Raw genomic sequence first — 21,322 nt, 5'->3', positions numbered from 1 at the left:
TGTTTCGCGGCAGGGGCAATTTCGTCAAAAAAATATGAAATAGTCACCGACGCATTTAAAATTATGCGCTGGTCACCCGCTCACTCACTCCCCTTTTTAGGGTCATTTTGTCAAATTCCACTTTAAAAATATAGAAGTTCAAATCAAAACCAAACAAGAATTTGGTTATTTGAAGTATGGGAAAACAAAAAAAAAGTTTAATGCAGAATCTAATAACAACATTAATATTTAAAAGACAATCTTAAAATACATCTGAGCTTGATTCCAGCTTAATTATTTGGTGAAAAGTTTATTAGACATATTAATTTATTGTTAGGTCTTCATCATTATTCATACATCCATCAATAAGGAGGCAACATTGAGGAACTCATCCATGGCCTTAACAGAAGAACCCTTGAAACAACCTTCTTCATTTCTTGAGGCAGATCTCATTATCTCTTTCACTTCATTTGCTCTTTCTCTCATCATCCTTCCCTTCTCTGATCTCTCCCCCATCACAATCTCAATCTTCTCAGCTATTTTCTCATGTGTAACTTCACTTATAACCCCTCTAGCCACCTCCAAACAAACCCCCACACATTCTTCCAAATACTTAGCATTAAGACATTGCTCCGCCGCCAACGGCCAGCCGATGATCGGCACACCGCTAACCAGAGCTTCCAACACAGAGTTCCAACCGCAATGACTCATAAATGCTGAAGTTGATTTATGAGAAAGAATTTCCACTTGAGGTGCCCATTTTTCTATCAACAACCCTCTTCCTAATTCTACATGTTGCATGAATTCCTCCGGAAGAGTTTTTTTCATGTTGAAATCTGAGTTTTCGTCAAACCCTAATGGCTTCCTCATCACCCATATGAAGTTTTTATCACTAACTTGTAGAGCCTTAGCTAACTCCACCATTTGAGTGGCCGAGATTATATACTGCGACCCGAATGATATATAAAGAACCGACTTTTCCGGCTTTGAATCTAGCCATTTTAAGTACAACTCTTCATCATCAGCCGCTGGAGTACCCAAGCTGAGTATGGGTCCGATGGACCATACTGGACGTTTGATTACGCGTCGAAAGTAATCCAATCCGAGCCGGTCTATCTCCTCAACCGAGTTGATGAGAATACCATCGGACTGAGTCCACTCGGCGAGCCTTTTCTTCACAAAGTTAATCCAGAGATGGTCTTCCTCCGAGTCTGACTCTCCAGCCGCTAACAACTTAGGGGACACCTGAGTGAAGTGAATTTGACCCGCTTCTTGAAAATCCGGCAGGGAGAAGAACTGGTGGTCGGAGTTCGATTTGATCAAGTGGGGAAGATTCATCATCATCGAGAGTGAGTAATAACAAGCAAAACCAAACCCTCCACCTCCACAAAATATCAAGTGGAAGGCTCCAAGTTGGCGTGCCACGTGACTGACCCACCCAAAGAACATGTCGGAGATGATGCATAGAGGTTGATCAGCTATGTCGTCGGAGAGGCTGATCATGAGGTCGGTGAAGGCGGGCTTTAGAGAAATGGTGGCCATGATGAAGTTGTATAAGATGTGAGGGGGGAGATTGTCGGTTTTTTCTGTCTCTTTAGGGAGGCCATGATCGGCGCCGTGAAAGGGGATGGTGAGGAGGCGGATGGAGGAGGAAGGCGGAAGACATGATTGTATATAGGGGAGGTTGAGAGGGGTGGTGACAAAGGAGAGATTAGTGTAACCCTTTTGCTCAAATTTAATGGCTAAATTCAAGAAAGGGATCATATGACTTTGAGCCATTAGAGGGAACATCACAATATGTAGTTTATTTCTTCCTCTTTCCATTCTTCTTGCTTAATTTTACACACCCAATAAAAGAAGATGAAGAAGAAATTGTTATTTCTAAGGAACATCTACATGCCTACATATATAGAAGTTCTTTAACTTCATTGTAGAATATTTATTTGGAAACCCACCATTCCGGACCTTTAGCTAAGTTTGGACAAAAAAAAAATAATAATAATAATAATTAAAAAGTAAATAAAATTTTATAATTATCTATATATATTAACAAATTTATTAGCATTTAATAAGATTCATTCATATCTCAACTTTAATAAAGTATTTTAAACTTTTTTATGACTCTATGTTTAAGAGTTTGTTATATTGTTTTGTTTTTTAAATAAACAAAAGATTGATTGGTGTTGATTTAAAAAAATTGAGTTATTTTTGATAAAAATATTTGTAAAGTATTCATGTATAATTATAATTTATTTTAAATAAAAGATATTTAGTTAATGAATTGAGGCTATTTAATTATAAAAAACTGAATTAAATAATGTTAGGTTGTTTTTAGATTTTTATAATAAACTTAACTGTAAAAAATTTTAAATGATTTTTGATAACTTTTTATATTGATCTATTATTATCAAATAATTTATGTTGATATTTTTTCACATACTTTTCCTTAATTCTCATATTATAATTTGAAATATCAATTTTATATATAATATTATAAATTAAAATAATAAATATAAAAAATATAGCACTATTAATTATTATTTTGTTTATGTTTGAATATATATATATATATATATATATATAATTATTACCAGTATATATTTATTATACTTTATGAATTTATTTATATATATAAATAATTAATAGTTTTAAAACATAAATACAATAAAATAGTTAATACATTATATTTTACATAGTTTAAACTGTTGATATATATTTTCTATTTTAATAATTAATATTATTATTTTAAAAAATATATTATTAAATAAAATGGCTGAAAAAAATATTCAATAAAAATATATTATAGTTTAAAAAATGTTGAAAAATAAAATAATAATAAATATTTAATCTTAAGCAAATATATATATAATTAACTGTATTAACTTTTAAAACTTATGAGTAATATATTTATTTAATAGTAAATAAAACAAAATCAGAAGTTATATATTTTATGGAAAAATATTAATTATTCAATAACTTATTATTTAATTAAATATTAGTTTTTACACATAAAAAATAATATAACTTTTATAAGAAAGAAAATTATTTTATTGATTTGTTGAATTTAATTACAAAAATTATTTATTTGTTAGAATTTTTTTCAGATTAAAGTTATTTGAATAATTTAGAATGAGAAAAAAAATAGTTATAGTGATAATTTTGAATAGGTAATGATTATGGTTAGTAAAAGATTTAAAGGGTATTAAATATTTATATATATATATATATATAATATTTTAATATTTTGATTAATAAATTTAGTGATACGATAAATAAGGAATGAAATGATGTTTAATTTGGTTTAAAAAAAAAAATATTTTATTTTAAAAAAAATCAAATAAAAGATCTTATCAAATATCTCAATTTAAACCTACAACATTATTTATGAATCAATGGTACTCAAATCTAACTGGGAACAAATCTAACTAGGAAGTGGGGACCCCAAAGTCCTTTCTTTGAACTACTTTAGGAATTTTGTAGTCCTTTAATGGCATACTTACACTTACAAAATTTAAATAAAATCAATTTTATAATTATTAATTTTCAATATTTACCTCACTCATTTTATTAATAAAAATATTAAAATATCTTTTATTTTAAATTATTATTTTTTATTTTATTTATATATATCAATACTCTTTAAAAAAATTTATCAAAAATAATTATTACCTCTTCAAAATCATCAACAGTCATTATTTTTTCCTCCTTTATGTTTAAAAAAAAAACTTCAATCAGAACAAGGCCTTACTTAACCGAATAAGGATGACAATTATTATAATGGTTAGTTTTCAACTTGGGACTTGTTCGGATTAGGGTTATTTGAATAACTTAAAGGGAGAAAAAAGTAATAATTCGTGATAATTTTAGAAGATAATGATTATTTTTTAAAAAAAATCTTAAATGTTATTTTTATATATAAATAAAATATAAAATAATAATTTAAAATAAAAGGTATTTTAATATTTTGATTAATAAATTGAGTAATGTAATAGTGGAGAAAAGTGAAGTGATGTTTAATTTTGTTTGAGTTAAATAACCCAAACCCCAAACAGACCAAAGCCTTCGATCTAGTTTGTTTGTCAGTTTTTTTTGTTTTTTTATTTATTTTTATTTGATAATTCATTAAAGATGTTTGGATTATATACCGACACTATTGAAAACTTAAAAATATTTAATATTGCTAATATTTTTTTTTATTATTTATATTTTATAAAAAAAATTAAGGTAATTGTATATATATTTTTTGTTTTTTTTTTAATTTTTATTTGATAATCCATTAATGATGTTTGGATTATATACTTGGACACTATTGAAAACTTAAAAATATATAATATTACTAATGTTTTTTTTATTATTATTTATATTTTATAAAAAAAATTAAGTTAATTGTATTTATATTTTATAAATTTTAATATATTAAATTATTTTATTATATTACAAGAAAATTATTATATTTTAATAATATATTATAGAATAAAAAAATAAAATTACTTAGACTAAAGTGAACTACATTGATATTAAACTTTCTTCAAAAAATTAATAAAGATTATTAGTCTTAAAAAAAATTAATTTGTTTATGTACAGTTTTTCTTAGATGAGTTTCAATACTAATGTCAAATTCATTTATGACAATATAAGGGTTATGTAGGGTGACATAGTCTAATTTTATCATTATCAATGTGTTGAATAAATTAATGTTTAAATATTTTTCAACTACATTAGTCTCCATAAAAATAGTCAAACTCATAGTCAACCAAATCAAATACATTTAAATCTCTTTAAAATAATATTCCAAAACAAATACAGTTAAATCTCTTTAAAATAATATCCTCTTTAAAATAATATCCGTTAAAATAATACATCGCTTTCGTCGGTCTCAACTTGGACCAATGTTGTAAAGTAATATTTTGATAAAAGTATAAAATAATAAAAAATTATAAAATCATTAGAGGTCCAAGGAATATGTAAGTAATAATTCCATAATTATATATATATATAGTATATGAGTTATAAAATTTAATTATTTTTAAAATATGAATATATAGTAGCTTGTTTCTTCTTTCTATTAAAGCCAAAATTAATCTCATTTTTTACTTTAGGTAAAACATAAATAAATCCTGGTATGTTTTGCTCGTGTTGTGTGTTGTAACAAGTAATTGTTCAAAGTGTTGATTGTTTGATATGGTTAATCACAAAGTATTATCATACAATTATGTTGTATGTTCATGAATTTATATTTTAGAATTACAATAAACTTTAGAGAATTGAGTTTCTATATAATATACATAACACATGTTATATATATATGTGGTATTTGGTGCAATTTTTTATATACATCAATCTACTTTTTAGATATAATTAATCATAATAAAATTAATTTTACATTGCAAGCACTTCTTATTTTTAAACATATACAGTATTGTAATACTATACATAAATATTGTATAAAACTTCGATAACCGGTCTAGAGAGTATTACTTTAAAAAGGTTTAACTGTATAAGTATCTAATATTTTATCGCTAAAAACACATATTAATTAAAGTGAGATATTATAACTATTAAATGATGTGTTAAAATATCACTAAAAATACACTATTTAAATTGAAATATTAATTAGGAATGTGAAATAATATGTAAACATGTTTCATAAAATGTAGTTTGTAACTTTAAAAGAATAATTTTTTTATCTAACATTATAAGAACTTATAAAAAATTAATTATACATAAATAAAAATAAATAAAGATTTATTAATTCGGTTAATTAAAGTGATTGAACTCAACATATAAAGAGACATTAGAAAAGTTAGTTAGAGTATTGTGTTTATAATGAATAGATTAGACTTCATTAATATTTTTAAATTTCATCAACTCCTAAATTAATTAAAGACTCGTTTATACTATGTAACGTGGATCATGCATTTTAGTGATAGAATTTTTTATAAATACAATAAATTTGCAATTAAAAAAAGAGTAGCTAATTATTTATTATTGAACTAATTAAACAAGGAGAAAAATAAATAGCAGCAATTCCATTTGTGAATGGAAAGGTACATGTGAATTTCACATTGGTTGAATTTTTTTTTTCATTTTTTTTAAATTTTACAATTACAATAAAATGCCATACAAATTTACTATAATATCCCTGAACTATGTTCATTTATGAATAAAGCTCTGACAAGGCTATATGTCATTTATGATTAAGGCTCCCACAAGAATATTTGAATTATTAAAATAATTCAAATAAAATTAAAAAATTATTTCACTCTCATCTCATTTATTATTTCACTCAAATTATTAATTAAAATATTATAATATAATTTATTTTAAATTATTATTTTTTATTTTATTTATATATATTAATAACCTTCAAATTTTTTTTATTAAAAATAATTATTACTTCCTTAAAATTATTAACTATCATTATTTTTTTAAAACTTTTAAAATAATTTCAATAAAAAAAACTATTATTATATATTCAGAGTAATTTGGTTTTATGATTTTAAATGATTTTGGAAGCCATGAAAATGGTTTGAATGATTTTTTCACTGAAAAAACAATTCAACAAAATTGTTTACACCCTTAGTTCAACATATTCATTCTATTTATTTAGGGTTTGTGTTGATTTTCAGTGAGGTTTAACTTCAAGTCTACCATGAATTAGAGAGAAAAATAATATAAATATTTTCTTCATTTGCTTTTGCTTTTTTATCTAAATGATTTTAATACGATATTTAAGTATTAAAACGATTGAACAAACATTATTAGCTATCAAACCGAGATGCAGCCAATTGGTAGTAAAAGATATTTTTTAGAATGAATCACATTTAAAACTATGTATTGAAGTACTTTGTACTTTGAGTTGGTGATGAAGTCATTGCACATTTATTTGACTGTTCCCTTATGTAGGTATTATATTAAATGAAAAAACAACCGCATCTTATTTTAAAACAATTCAAATTCACAAAACCAATCTACATGATCATTACAAAGGAGTAAAATCGTCCGAAAATCATTCATGTTTTATTTATCTTAGCACAATAAATAATTAAATTGTTTGTGTTATTTTGTATTCTTGTTAGTCTAATGTATCAACAAATAATAATGAATAATGAAGAGAACACGATGTGCAACATTATTTTTGAAAAACATGTATAAAAAATTATAAGTAGTTCTTAAGAGATTAAAATCTATAAGTAGTTCTTAAGAGATTAAAATCACGAGTTAAATTCCAACTAATTAAATTAAAAAAGTGAAATCTATATAATAAATGATCCTTTAAACTTGTAAGAGTCCTAAAATTTAGGACTAATAAACTTTACAACTGAATCATCACTACTTAATTCAAAAATAATTTCAAATGAATGATAATTAGAGCATCTTCAGCACATGACCTGTGCCCGCATCAGCGTGGAAAAAGGGCAGGTCATTGGGTTTTTTTATTTTTTGCATTGTAGATAAAAGCAAAAAGAGGGTAATGCCCTCTTAGGCCGGTCATGCTCCTCTGACATTTTCATAATAATATAATAACATTAAATAAATATATTCTAAAATTTTACTATAATATAGGAATATTAATTATATATTAAATTATAATAATATTAATTATATATTAAATTATAATAATATTATAATATATTTTAAATTATAAAAATATATTATATTTATTATAATATAGAAATATTAGTTATATATTCTCAAATTTTCCTATAACATAGAAATATTAGTTATATATTCTCAAATTTATTTTTGTAATGTTTTTAATATTATAATATATTTTAAATTATAAAAATATTTTATATTTTAATTTATTTATTATTAGTTATATATATATTTAATTAATAAATATATATTTTAAATAAATTAATATATTTTTTTATTAATTATATTAACACGTTTTAAAGTTTAAATTCTTAAATTTTCTTATAATATAGGAATATTAGTTATAATAGTATAAATTAGTTATTTATTTAAAATAGTATAAATAAAATTCACCCTTAAATTATTTAAATAAGAGGGCGGGCAGAAGCATTAGAGTGTTTTGTCCAATTACAATATGTGCCCGCTTTCTGCTGAGGTGGAATATAGATTTGACAAAATAAGAGGGCAGAGGTCTTTTGGGCTGATAATGCTCTTATATGCTTCGCAAGAGGGTTAAAATGTTTAGGTTTTGAAGCCCCAATCAAGATATCAACTCTCTTCATAAAATGTGAACAAAAAATAAATTAATTTTTTTATTTATTGATTTCACCGCATGACAATTGATGATCAAGTGTTTGGTCCTATTGTGAAAAACATCAATGAAAATATTTTAAAATATAAAGTGTGTGATTATATTTACTCCAATTTAAAACATTTTAAGTATGATTTTTGATTTCTTATAAACAACCCACTCCTTAAATTATTCGGACATGTTTGGTAGGGTGTTTTTATACTTAAGAATGAGAAAATGAATAAATTATACTGTTTAGTTCATGGATTTGATTCCAACATATTAATTTGATTTGATTATTGGATACAATGAATCCTTCAGTCCCCTCAGAAATAATCTCATTCCCTTATATCCATTTTCTCTTTTATAATGTCCATTTCTCAACCATAATATTTATTCTCTCATAATTATAATCACAATTATAATTATAATTATATTATATGTTCTTTTATTATAATTAAAATAATAATAAAAATTTAGTTTATTTATCAAAAATATATATTTCAATTATGTAAATAATATCAAGGAATTATTTAAAATAAAATATAATTAATAAAATAAATTTTAATAATAATATAGTCATTTTTATATAATAAATTTTAAATATTCTATATTAATAATAAATTTATAAAAAGATAATTAAAATATAAAATATAAAAACTTAAAAGTAAAAGAAAAAATATAAAAAAATATTTTAATAAAATTGATTATTAAAAAGTTATACTATATTATAATATATATTAAGTAAACATTATATTTAACTTACACGCATTTATCTATTAATTAGTATATAATATTTTAAACACTTTGTCTTATATTATTGATGCTTTTTATTTGTAATTTGTAAAAAAATCGTTCAATTCTTTTTTGTGTGTAAAAAATGTAATTAATACGATCATATATTAGGTGTTATATTTTATTAAATTATGAAATTCTTAAATAATGGTTTAAAACAATTATGATATAAATAATAATAACATTTTATATTCTTAATCAAATAAAATTTAGTAAAAATGATATTATTAATACTAATTTCGGTTACAAAATAATAGCAATAATTTATCTTTATTAAATCTAAAAATTATCAATAATTTATCTCCAATAATTTATTTAATAATTGAGATAATAACTCAAATATGTAGGCATGTCATATCAACTGTAGTAATTTAAACTTTTCAGCGATTACTAAAAGACTCGGGCATCACCCAATAAATATCATTAATACTCCACAAAAGACTTTAAATACTAGTCACCCTCGACAATACAAAAATAAGTGAGTTGTCGATTCAACCTTTTTGTGACACATAGGATAACGACTAACCATAATACAATTTTTTTTCATTCACATATCATCCGTTAGAATTCCACCATGAATAACGCTTCATCCAAAGAACGAGATCTTAGATGGAATTTTTGACTCTCAAATTTTTTTCCAACAAAAAATATATGGAATAGTCTTAGCGAACAACTTACAGAAATGCCCTACTTGGAAACTATCCATATCTTGTCAACGCATAATATCTTGTTCAGACGGTGACACTTGTTTATGTTCTATCAAAAATAAAACTCTATTATGAACGATATCTCCATAATGTTTAATCTTTTTTTATATCTAATTCGGCTAACGAAACCACTAGGTCAATGATCAAACATGTTATTAACTGTGACTTTTTTACATATAGCAATAAAAAATTAGTTACCAACCTTCCGACGAAATATCAACTCAAACGGACATCGTTTAACTCTCCAACAATAAGTTTGATGAAGACTACACCAAATAGACGAAAATCAGCCTTACCTCCTTCTCTTCTTCTTCTCAATGTGTTATACACCCCAAAACCAACTGATTGTTTCTCACCCTAGAAAAACAATCTTTGGGCAATAAAAAACTACTCCCCTTATCTTTAGGTCTCAAAATGGGCTTTCATTTTTCAAGTATGACTTGATATAAATTGGGCTTTTTATTTTTACGTAGTTGGGAGCCCAATAAAAAATTCTAACCAAACTCCCCCTCACAACAATGGAAAAGATATTGTCAACCTAACGGTTAAACAATAAAACTTGAACTTGCTTTATGGTAGTATCTTAGTCATCATATCAACGCCATTATCATCGGTATGCACCTTCTCTAAAACCAACAAATTTTAATCTAGAACATCATGTATTCAATGATACATAACATCAATGTGTTTTGATCTAGAATCAAATGTTGAGTTTTTCGCAAGACAAATGACGTTTTGACTATCACAAAGAAGCACATATCTCTTTTGAACGATACCAAGTTCAAACAGTAATTTATTAACTCAAATTAGTTATTTACAAGCTTCTGTTATTACAATAAGTTCAGCCTCTGTAGTTGACAGTGCAACACATTTTTGTAATCTTGATTGTCAAAAACAATAGCTTCCCCTCTAAAAGTAATTAGATAACTTGAAGTGGATTTTCTTGAGTCAACGTCACCTGCCATATATGAATCGGTATAACCAACCAAATTTGGACTATCACTTCCAAGACAAAGTCTCATACTTGATGTGCCTCAAAGATATTTCAATATTCATTTCACAACTTCCCAATGTTCACTACTTGGATTTGAAAGAAATATACTAATAATACCAATCGCGTGAGCTAAATTAGGTCTTGTGCAAACCATATCATATATAAGACTACCAACGACAAAACTATAAGGAACATTATTCATACATTCCTCTTCAGCATCGTTTGAAGAACTAAGTTTGTAATTCAATTTAAAATGTGATGTTATAGGTGTGACAATACTCTTAGCATTCTCCATATTAAATCTTTACAACACCTTCTCAATATATATTTCTTGAGACAACCACAATTTCTTCTTCTTTTTATCACGTTAATTTTGATTCCAAGAATTTGCTTTGCTGATCCAAAATCATTCACCGTAAAAGATCTCCCTAAATCTAGTTTCAACTTGTCAATTCTCTCAGCACTTTGACTAAAATCTAGCATATCATCAACATAAAGCAATAAAATAACAGTCATTAGGAGAATTTTTGCACAAACACACAATGGTCGGAAGAAGTCTTCTTATAGCCATATTGCTTCATAAATAAATCAAACTTCTTGTACCATTGTTGTGGAGCTTGTTTCAATCCATACAAACTTTTTTTAACCTGCAAAAAAAATTCTCTTTACCTTTGACATCAAAATCATTAGGTTAATCCATATAAATCTATTGCTCTAAATCACCGTGAAGAAAAAATGTCTTGACATCCATTTGTTCAATCTCCAAATTAAGGAGAGCTGCCAAACTTAAAACTGTTCAAATCGAATTCATCTTAACAACAAGATAAAAATTTCATCAAAGTCAATTCTCTTTCTTTGAATAAACCTTTAACAACAAAACGAGCTTCGTACTGTGGAGTTGAAGAATTCTCATTTTACTTCCATCTATATACTCACATGTTCTTCAAATCTTTCTATACTTTTGGTTATTGTACAAACACAAATGTATGATTGTCATGTAGAGATCATATCTCAACTTTCATATAATCAAATCATTGTTGTTTTGAATCGCTATCCATAACCTCTTCATATTACTGTCTCTCCCCCATCTGTGACCAACACATATGCATTTTGAGAATATCTCGTGGAAGATTATCAATTTCTCGTGGATCTTCGAATTAGAATTATAGGCAATTCATCTTGCTCAAAACTAACATTCTCCATGTGATCTTCATCTTTAGTTTTATTATCAAATTGAGCATCATCATGTTGCATCTTATTTTCTGTTGAACAAGATGAGTGCGACAATTGAATTGGATCTAAATCAATCCACTCACCATTTCATTTTAACTCTCTATCTTTTTCTTTATCAATGTCTTAAATAGTCTCATTTTCAAATAAGATGACGTCGCGATTTCTGATAATCTTCTTTGTAACTGGGTTGTACAATCTATAACCAAATTCATCTTGGCTATAACCCAAAAAAATACACTCACGGCTTTTCACATCCAATTTTGATCTTTCATCCTTAGGAATATGAACTAAACACCTGCATCCAAATATTTTTAAATTATAATAAGAAACATGTCTACCTATCCAAACCTTATTTGGAACTGCAACATCTAAAACCACTATCGAACTCAAATTAATAGCATGTACCACTTATTATAATGCTTCTCCCCCAAAACGTTTTAGGCAATTTTTCTTAAAAAACAAACATCTAATCCTTTCAATAATTATTCTGTTCATTCTTTCTGTAAGGCCATTCAACTGAAAGGTCTTTGGAGGTGTATTCTAATGTCAGATTCCATATTGTCTACAATATAAATCAAAGGGACCACAATACTCATCATCCTTATCACTACGAATGCACTTGATATTATTTCTAGTCTCTCTTTCAACTAGAGCTTGATACTCTTTAAACTTACCTAGGACTTCATCTTTAGTCTTTAAAACATATACCCAAAATATTCTGGAATGATCATCGATAAACGTTATAAAGTAAAAAAGCACCACTAAAAGTTTGTATATTTAAAGGACCACAAACATCTAATTGTACCAGCTCTAAGAGATCTGACTTTCTTGAAGGAAGATTATGTTTGAACGATACTTTGGTTTGCTTTTCTGTTAGTCAATGTGAGCATTTCTCCAAATATATCTCACTAAAATCAGAAATATCATTCTTCTTAATGAATGAATTCAGTCCCATATCACTAATATGACGAAGTTTCTGGTGTCACAATTTGGATGCATCTTTACTCTGTACAACATTCACACTATCCTTATTTATTGTCGTTTGCATCACATACAAATTTGAACTTTTATCTCTTCCAACTACAAGCATGATGCCCTTTGAAAGTTTCCATTTTCTAGAACCAAATGATCTCTTGAAACCAACATGTTCCCATTCTTGGTATCTAAGAAAACATCATTAATACAACAACTTTACTTGAGTCATCATTACCCATCTTCAATATTCCAAAATCACCATAAGTATAAGATGTAAAATATTCTTTCCTTGACGTCACATGTAAGGAAGCACCAGTGTCAATCACCGAACTTGTCTCGTCATAGATAAGGTTGACAACATTCTCATTGTGAACAGTGACAATATCATTTGAAGTCGTTATAGATATACAATCTTCACCACCATCTTTTTTTTCTTAGATTCGTTGATTTTATTCTTGAGCTTGTAACAATATTTCTTGACATGCCCTTTTTTTTATCACAATAGTGACATTCAAGAGACTTGTATTTTTCTCTAAATTTTCTTCGACTCTTCGGTCTTGTGTTATCTTTTCCACCACTATTATTTTGTCTTCCCCTGTTTTCAGTAACTAACACGTGTGACTGTGATAAAGACCCTTGAGCTTTTCTTCTCAACTTTTTATTTAAAACAGCAATTTTGACCATATGTAGAGTTAATGCACCATTAGCAACAAAATTACAAAGAGAAACCTTAAATGTTTCCAACGAATCATGTAGAGTGGTTAATAACCAAAGCCATGAATATCATCTTCAAAGTTGATACTCATTCTTGACATCTAATCAAGAATATTCTGAAAGTCATTTAAGTGATGAGTCATAAAGATGTTATCTGCATATCTCAAATGAATGAGATTCTAAAGCAAAAACAATTTGTTGATTCCAGTTTTTGAAGCATTTGAATTCTCAAGCTTGTTCCATAAAGATTGTGCATGTGTCTCATGTTGGATGTGGTTGTAAAAATTCTCTTCAACAAACTGACGAATAAAACCACATACATGTTCATGCTCAAATAATCAATCTTCTTCAAATTTGTATGCAAATTTCTCATCACCAAATACGGGTAAGTGCAAAGCCTTAACAAACAAAAGATCTTTAATTTTTCCTTTCCAAATATGATAATTCGAACAATTCAGCAAAATCATCATATTTGTGTTTATCTCCATATTTCAAACAAGTCCAAAAATGCTAACCGAGCTTTAATACCACTATGTTGGAATTCAAGCAATCACCAATTTCAATGATAAATATTTCCTACTTGAATGAAAACCTTAGGAACAGATTAACCATAAATAAAGGCAGAAATAAAAATGACACAACACACGATATCTTTACGTGAAAATCCTCATCAAATCAAGGAGTAAAAACCACGAGACTACACGTCTAAAATCAAGCTTAACTATCGTCAAATGTTCATCTTACAATAAGGTTCAATAACTTTCAACAAAACACAAAAAAGAACAAAGACATAACCAAAAAGAATATACACATTTTGGTATTATAATCAAAGATAATAAAACTAAAATGAACAACAACTTCAATCCACCAAAAAATCAACTTAGTGACATTCAAACATTAATCCATTAAAAACGCAAAAGAATTAGTTACCAACCTCCTGACGAAATATCAACTCAAACGGATATCGTTTGACTCTCCAACAATAAGTTTGATGAAGACTGCACCAAATATACGAAAATTAGTCTTACCTCATTCTCTTTTTTTTTTCAATGTGTTATTGTTATGTCTGAAGTATACACCCAAAAAAGAGCTACTTGTTTCTCACTCTAGAAAAACAATCTTCGGGCAACTAAAAACTATTCCCCTATTTTTAGGTCTCAAAATGGGCTTTCATTTTTCAAGTATGACTTGATACAAATTGGGCATTTTATTTTCTCATAGTTAGGAGCCTAATAAAAAATCCCAATACTTTGCTCTCTAGAGAGCTTCAATCTATCTAATCTCGATATCTCTAGAGCTTTTTCTTAGTCAAGATTTAAAGTCTTGATCTATTTCGGCCGTTTATCACCTTAATTCAAATTTTGTTTTGAATTAAAATAATTTGAATTCAAAATTTGGCAATAAAAGGAAAAAGAAAATTGAATTCGGTTCGAATTCAAATTATTCGAAATTCGGATCGAATATCAAATTCGAATTTGGTTCAATTTTATTAAATTTATTCGAATTCGATTCGATTTCGAATTGGTTAAAAAATCAAACCGAAGAACTCGAATAACCCGAATACCGAACAGATAGACTTCCCTACTGGACTTCCCTACTTATTTCTCAATAATAATTAAAAAAAAAGATCATATATTAGCTTCAACGCTGCATGCAATATGTCACATTTGAGCAATTAAATATCGAAGTTTGTCTCATAAATATTATGCATTTCTTTTTAATGGGTTAAAAAACATTTTTTAGTTGGTTAAAAATCAAATTCATTTTATCATAGGTCAGAGTGGATAGTTTTAAGTTTATATCCAATTAATTTTTGTACACTCCTCCTAATATTTATAATTTCTTAAATATATCAAGTCAATCAATCATTTTAAAAATATTTTATATGAGCTAATGGTACGAAATCAATACATTATATTTAGTAAGATGCAACAACATATCAATCCATACAAATTAATTACTAAAAATATAAGACAATTAAATAAAATTCACATTTAAAATTAATTTTTTTTATTCAGTTTTAGTCGTATGGTTTGTTTAATAGCTAAAATTAATTAATTATATAATATGATTTTGTTGATTTTCTGGTTTCCTTGTTTGTGACTTTGTTGCTTACCCTCAACTTTTTGTCCATGCATGTTTTCATTGTATAATGCTTAATGACAAAATATATATTATTATATGTTCTTTATATGTTTAGTTTTAATTTCACTATTCTTAGAGATTGTTATTCCATTATATATTTATTTTAAACTTGATTGAGTACAAAGTTGATTATTTAGGTAAATATTTAAAAAAGTTAATAAAATATGATATAAATGATATTCGTTTAAGTATAATGACAAAAGTAATATAAAACATAAGTATTCATCTTATTACCGAACACAAAAAGACGGGACAACTATGAAAACAAAAGTCATAGGTCAATTATTATAAAATTTATTATTTGAATTGATGAATATTTTTTTTTTAGAAGAATTGATAGTTCAATTATATATAGACTTCACATCATTTTTTTAATAGAGACAATCTCCGCATGGTTCAAAAACTTATGGCTGGCCGCTATCACACCAATCTCTAACGCCATGATGTTGGGCCACGTCTTCTAGTTAAATGTGAGCCATTGATTTAATTTTAAAAAATAATTATTTTATAGTCACTTTTAGCATTGTTTTAACTAAATTTTAAATTACTTCTCTATAATGATTTGGATTTGAAAAAAAAAAAGTTATTTGAGTTATTATTTATTTTTATTTTTTTTTAAATTAATAGTTTCTAACTCATGATCATGAGAACAGAGTTATTATACTCCTAACACTAAATTATGAATCTCTTTTAGTTTTTAATTTATTTCTTAAATTTCTTTTTTATATAAAATTTCAATTTAATAAAAATAAAAGTATTTTCCCTCCTCTAAGAAAAATAAAAATACCCAAATACTTGAAAATGCTTTATTTTTGTTCAAACAAGGGGTGTTGTAACTAGTAACATATATAATATATAAGTTAATAATGGAAAATTTTGACCTAAATTAGAATATAACTTCTTTTGCTAATTAGATAGAGGCAACAGTCAATGGCGGACCTACAAGGGGGCCTGGGCCTCCCCCAACAAGTGTAAAACCTTTAAAATATTATATATAAGTTTATCAAATAAAACTTTGCCTCAGTGGTTTTGGAACTGAAATGTGTAGTATAGGTTAGGTGATCAAACCCTGCCTCTAACATTTCTTTATTTATACCAACACAGAATTATTATTAATATTTTATTTTATACAATTTTTTTTAAAAAAATACAATATTTATAATAATACATAAATTTTAGTTAATATATAAATAACATTTATTTATATAAGTTAAAATATAAAGAATTATATATAAAATAATGAAAATCATATAATATTATTATTTATTTTAAAACTACATTTATATTATAATTTATTTATATATATATTTTATTAATTTTCATATAATTAATAATACAAATTACTTATAAATATAAGGGTAAAATACCCATTTATATAAATATAAGGGTAAAATATTATTTTATATTTCTTAATTTTAAATTATTTTTAAATTATTTCAACAAATAAATGTATTTGTTAGATTTTATTTAGGGGTTGTGAAACATATTTATTTTTAATCATTTATTTTATGTAGGATATAGAATAATGAAGATGTTCTATAAACGAATTTGTACTTCTACATCAATGATCAACATGAGTCTTCTCAATCAATTAATGAGCCTACTAATGAGTCTAATGTTACTGATCAAATATACATGGTTAGAATATAGCATATCAAAAGATGCATCATTTTGTTTTTGATGTTATCTTTTCAAACCTTTAAATAGAAAAAACGTAGATGATACATTTATAAGAGATGAGTACAAAAATTGGAAAAGAGCATTAGAAAGATTCAATCGTCATATGAGAACTTCAAATAGTTGTCATAATGAAGCTAGAATTCAATTTGAATCATTTTAAGATCAAAGACATAACGTGAGAAACGTTTTACGTACACATGGTCGTGATATAGAAATAAATTATTACACATGTTTAACGACAATATTTGATGTAACACGCTTTCTATTGAGGCAAGGATTACCTTTTCGAGGACATGATGAGTCAAGTAGTTTATCAAATAAAGGAAATTTTCTTGAATTGATTGATTGATATAGTCAACGTAATGAAGATATTTGTCTTCTTTTGTACCGACTCATGGACAAGAATAATTTAGTAATTGTGCTTATTAGTATTTTTATGTAATTATCGAGTAAAATTTTAATTAAAAAATTCATTTATTTGATAGCCAAAAAATGCTACGTTATTAGGTATTTGGCCCCCCCGAGAAAATATTTCTGGGTCCGCCACTGGGCAACAGTACTCAATAATGATCTGAAGATGGTAAGAATCATGTCAAGAGGAAAATTAATTAAATGTCTAATTAATTAAATAGAAATAACTACTTAACATAAGGTGCTGTGGTGTAGTGGTTATCACGTCTGCTTTACACGCAGTAGGTCCCCAGTTCGATCCTGGGCAGCATCATTTATTTTTTTATTGAATTTAAAGCACATATTCATGTTATTTATTGAGTTTTCTTTGTTTGAAATGTATAATTATCAATCCATCACATTTTTGTCTTTTTTGGGAAATGAGTTTTGTTTGTTTAAAATGTATAAGATCAATCCATCACCATTTTGAGTTTTGTTGTTTTTTTATTGAATTTAAAGCACAAGTTGTTTGTTTGAAATGTATAAATATCAATCCATCACCATTTTTGTTTTTTTTTGGGAAATGAGTTTTGTTCCATTTTGAATTTTGTTGTTTTTTTTTATTGAATTTAAAGCTATTGTATGTTTGATGTATAAATATTTGTTTGTTTAAAATGTATAAATATCAATCCATCACCATCAAAGTTTTGTTTGTTTAAAATGTATAAGATGGAATATTCACAATGAATAAACGGATATATTAATTAGAGACAGATTGGTATTCAAATCATAATCAGTACTTAACTATTGCTATATATATTCAAATGTGATTCATCCTATATATTATCACCATCACTTCTACTCCATACCCATATCCATAGTTTCTATATAGAGAGAGAGAGACTAACAACAAAAAGATTGGGTTCTGTGGTGGATAATTGAGCAAATGATTGAGATCATCGAATTCCCTATCCTCCCGTGGTCACCTGGCTTCTTTCTATAGGCAAAATGATGCCCCAAATCAAAAGTTAGAAATTTTGAATTAGTTGACTTTTTTAGTCTTATTTGTCTGGGGCTGTTGCAGCCTTGCAGGGAAGACAAAGATGATGCGTTGGTCTGATCGCACAAGAGCGACGGCGATCCGCTTGGACCTGGGTTGCGTGCCTGGTTTGGCCTAGTGCAATTGATTGCCTCCTTTTGAAATATAACTAGTCTCAGTAGCCTAGTTGGATGGAAAAACAAACCAATTCTTATTCTACCCATCTTTCAAATAATTTTTCCCAAACTACTTATTTTTTCATTCACTTCCTCAAATTACTCACATTTTCCTTCTAAATCATTAATTATTCTTTTAATTACACAACTTCCATACTAATCCACTAATTACTCTATTTTATAAATATAAATATATATAATTAAAATTAATAATACATATATTAAATAAAATATATTACATTAATATTAAAATAATATATATATATATATATATATTATTTTTACTTAATTTTATAAATATAATATATAATTAAAAATAAACATTAAAAATTAAATAATTTAAAATAATATTATAAACTAAAATAAAATATATTACATACACTTTTAATATTATATATTAAAATAACACATATATTACATAAATATTAAAATAATACATATATTATATTTGTACTTGATTTTATAAATATAATATATATAATTAAATTAAATATACTAAATTAAATAATTAAAATAAATATTATAAACTAAAATAAAACATATAACAAAAACCTAAAATAAATAAAAATTTAAAATAAATTATCTAAACTTTAAAATATTTATGAAAGTAATCAATTTTAAAAATCTTAAAATAAAATAAATTATATAAATTTTAAAATATTTATAATATTTTACATATTTACGTAAAATATAAGTGTTATTTTAATATTTATGTGATATACGTATTATTTTAATATTTATTTAATATAATATATTTTATTTTAATATATAATATTAAAATTTTATGTAATGTATTTTATTTAGTGTATAATATTTTATTTTAGTTTATGATATTTATTTGAATTATTTAATTTATAATGTTTAATATTAATTATATATATTATATTTATAAAATTAAGTAAAAATAAAATAGGTGTGTTATTTTAATATTTATGTAATATATGTGTTATTTTAATATATAATATTAAAAGTTTATATAATAGATTTTATTTTAGTGTATAATATTTATTTAAATTATTTAATTTATAATGTTTAATTTTAATTATATGTTATATTTATATATATGTTATATTTTAATATTAATGTAATATATTTTATTTAATATATGTATTATTAATTTTAATTATATATATATATATATAATAGAGTGATTAGTGGATTAGTGTGGAAGATGTATAATTAAAAGAATAATTAATGATTTAGAGAAAGAAAAGTGAGTAGTTTGAAAAAGTAAATGAAAATGCGAATAGTTTGGGAAAAATTGTTTGAAAGATAGGTAGAACGTGAATTAGTTCGGAAAAACACTGAAATAAGAATGAGTAGTTAATAAGAAATGTGAAATTGATATATCATTTATTATTATTAACTTTTTAAATTTAACATTATTATAGTGATAAAAGTAATAAGAGTAAAGATTTTATATTTAATTTTAATTAATAAAAGTGTCTGAATCGTGTATCGTGTGCAGTCTTATTAAATTATAAAAAAAATATATTATTCTATTTTTTTGGAATTTTACAATTGTGCAGAATTTTTTTACATAAATATAATTTTTTCTCTCTGTTTAATTGTAAGATAAATCAAAATTAAAAAAACAATGTCATATAATTCTAATAGGATAAATATAAGGGCGTGTTTAATAAGTGATTTTTTTATTCCGGTGGAAAGTCTTTAAATTATTATTTTGTGCCCTTACCTACAAAATATTTATTACACATCCATGCACATTTTTCAAAAATACACAATAAAAAATAATTCAGATTCAGTCACCATACAATTATATATATTCAAATTTGTTAATATTGTATAAAACATATATAAAAAAGTTATAAAATGTTCACTGAAATCTTCAGCATATGTAACAAACAAAAGGCAACATGCATCATCTGAAACTCTCCCTTTAACTCAACAATTTCACAACCTACAAGATCACTCAAAAAAATTAGGCCAACTGAAACATGTACATTCCTAAATTGATATTATTTTAACTTTTATGATTTTACATTGATATTAAGTTGAAAATCAATTATAAGAAAATGTTTTACAATTTTACTATAATATAAAATTATGTTAGTAACAATTAAAATTGGGCATCTTGGTTGGAAAAATAGGGCACGTTTTTTCGTGCATTGAGCTCGTGTTGTGTCGACTATTCAGGTTTATAATGTTTTTTACTATGGTCCATTGGTCAGTTATATTGTCGGCTGTAATAATATTTAAAAAAATCTTTAAAAAAAATTGTTTGTTTTCTTCTATTCTTTAATATAATTGCTTACATTTAAATTA

General features: G+C 25.4%; 1 protein-coding gene and 1 non-coding gene across 2 annotated transcripts; one reads left to right on the top strand and one right to left on the bottom strand.

Annotated features, from left to right (window-relative positions):
• Nucleotides 1–330: 330 nt before the first annotated feature.
• LOC124922538 (UDP-glycosyltransferase 92A1-like) lies at nt 331–1,758 on the bottom strand. Its single transcript, XM_047463272.1, has one exon. The coding sequence runs from the start codon at nt 1,756–1,758 to the stop codon at nt 331–333; it is 1,428 nt and encodes a 475-aa protein (XP_047319228.1).
• A 16,324-nt stretch (nt 1,759–18,082) lies between these two features.
• On the top strand, nt 18,083–18,155 carry TRNAV-UAC. The gene has a single exon. It is a non-coding gene; the product is annotated as a tRNA-Val (tRNA).
• Nucleotides 18,156–21,322: the final 3,167 nt, after the last annotated feature.

Source organism: Impatiens glandulifera, chromosome 1, assembly GCF_907164915.1.
Source record: "Impatiens glandulifera chromosome 1, dImpGla2.1, whole genome shotgun sequence".
Taxonomy (NCBI): Eukaryota; Viridiplantae; Streptophyta; class Magnoliopsida; order Ericales; family Balsaminaceae; genus Impatiens; species Impatiens glandulifera.
Note: the sequence above shows the minus strand (reverse complement) of the source record. Positions and strands in the feature narration are given on the sequence as shown.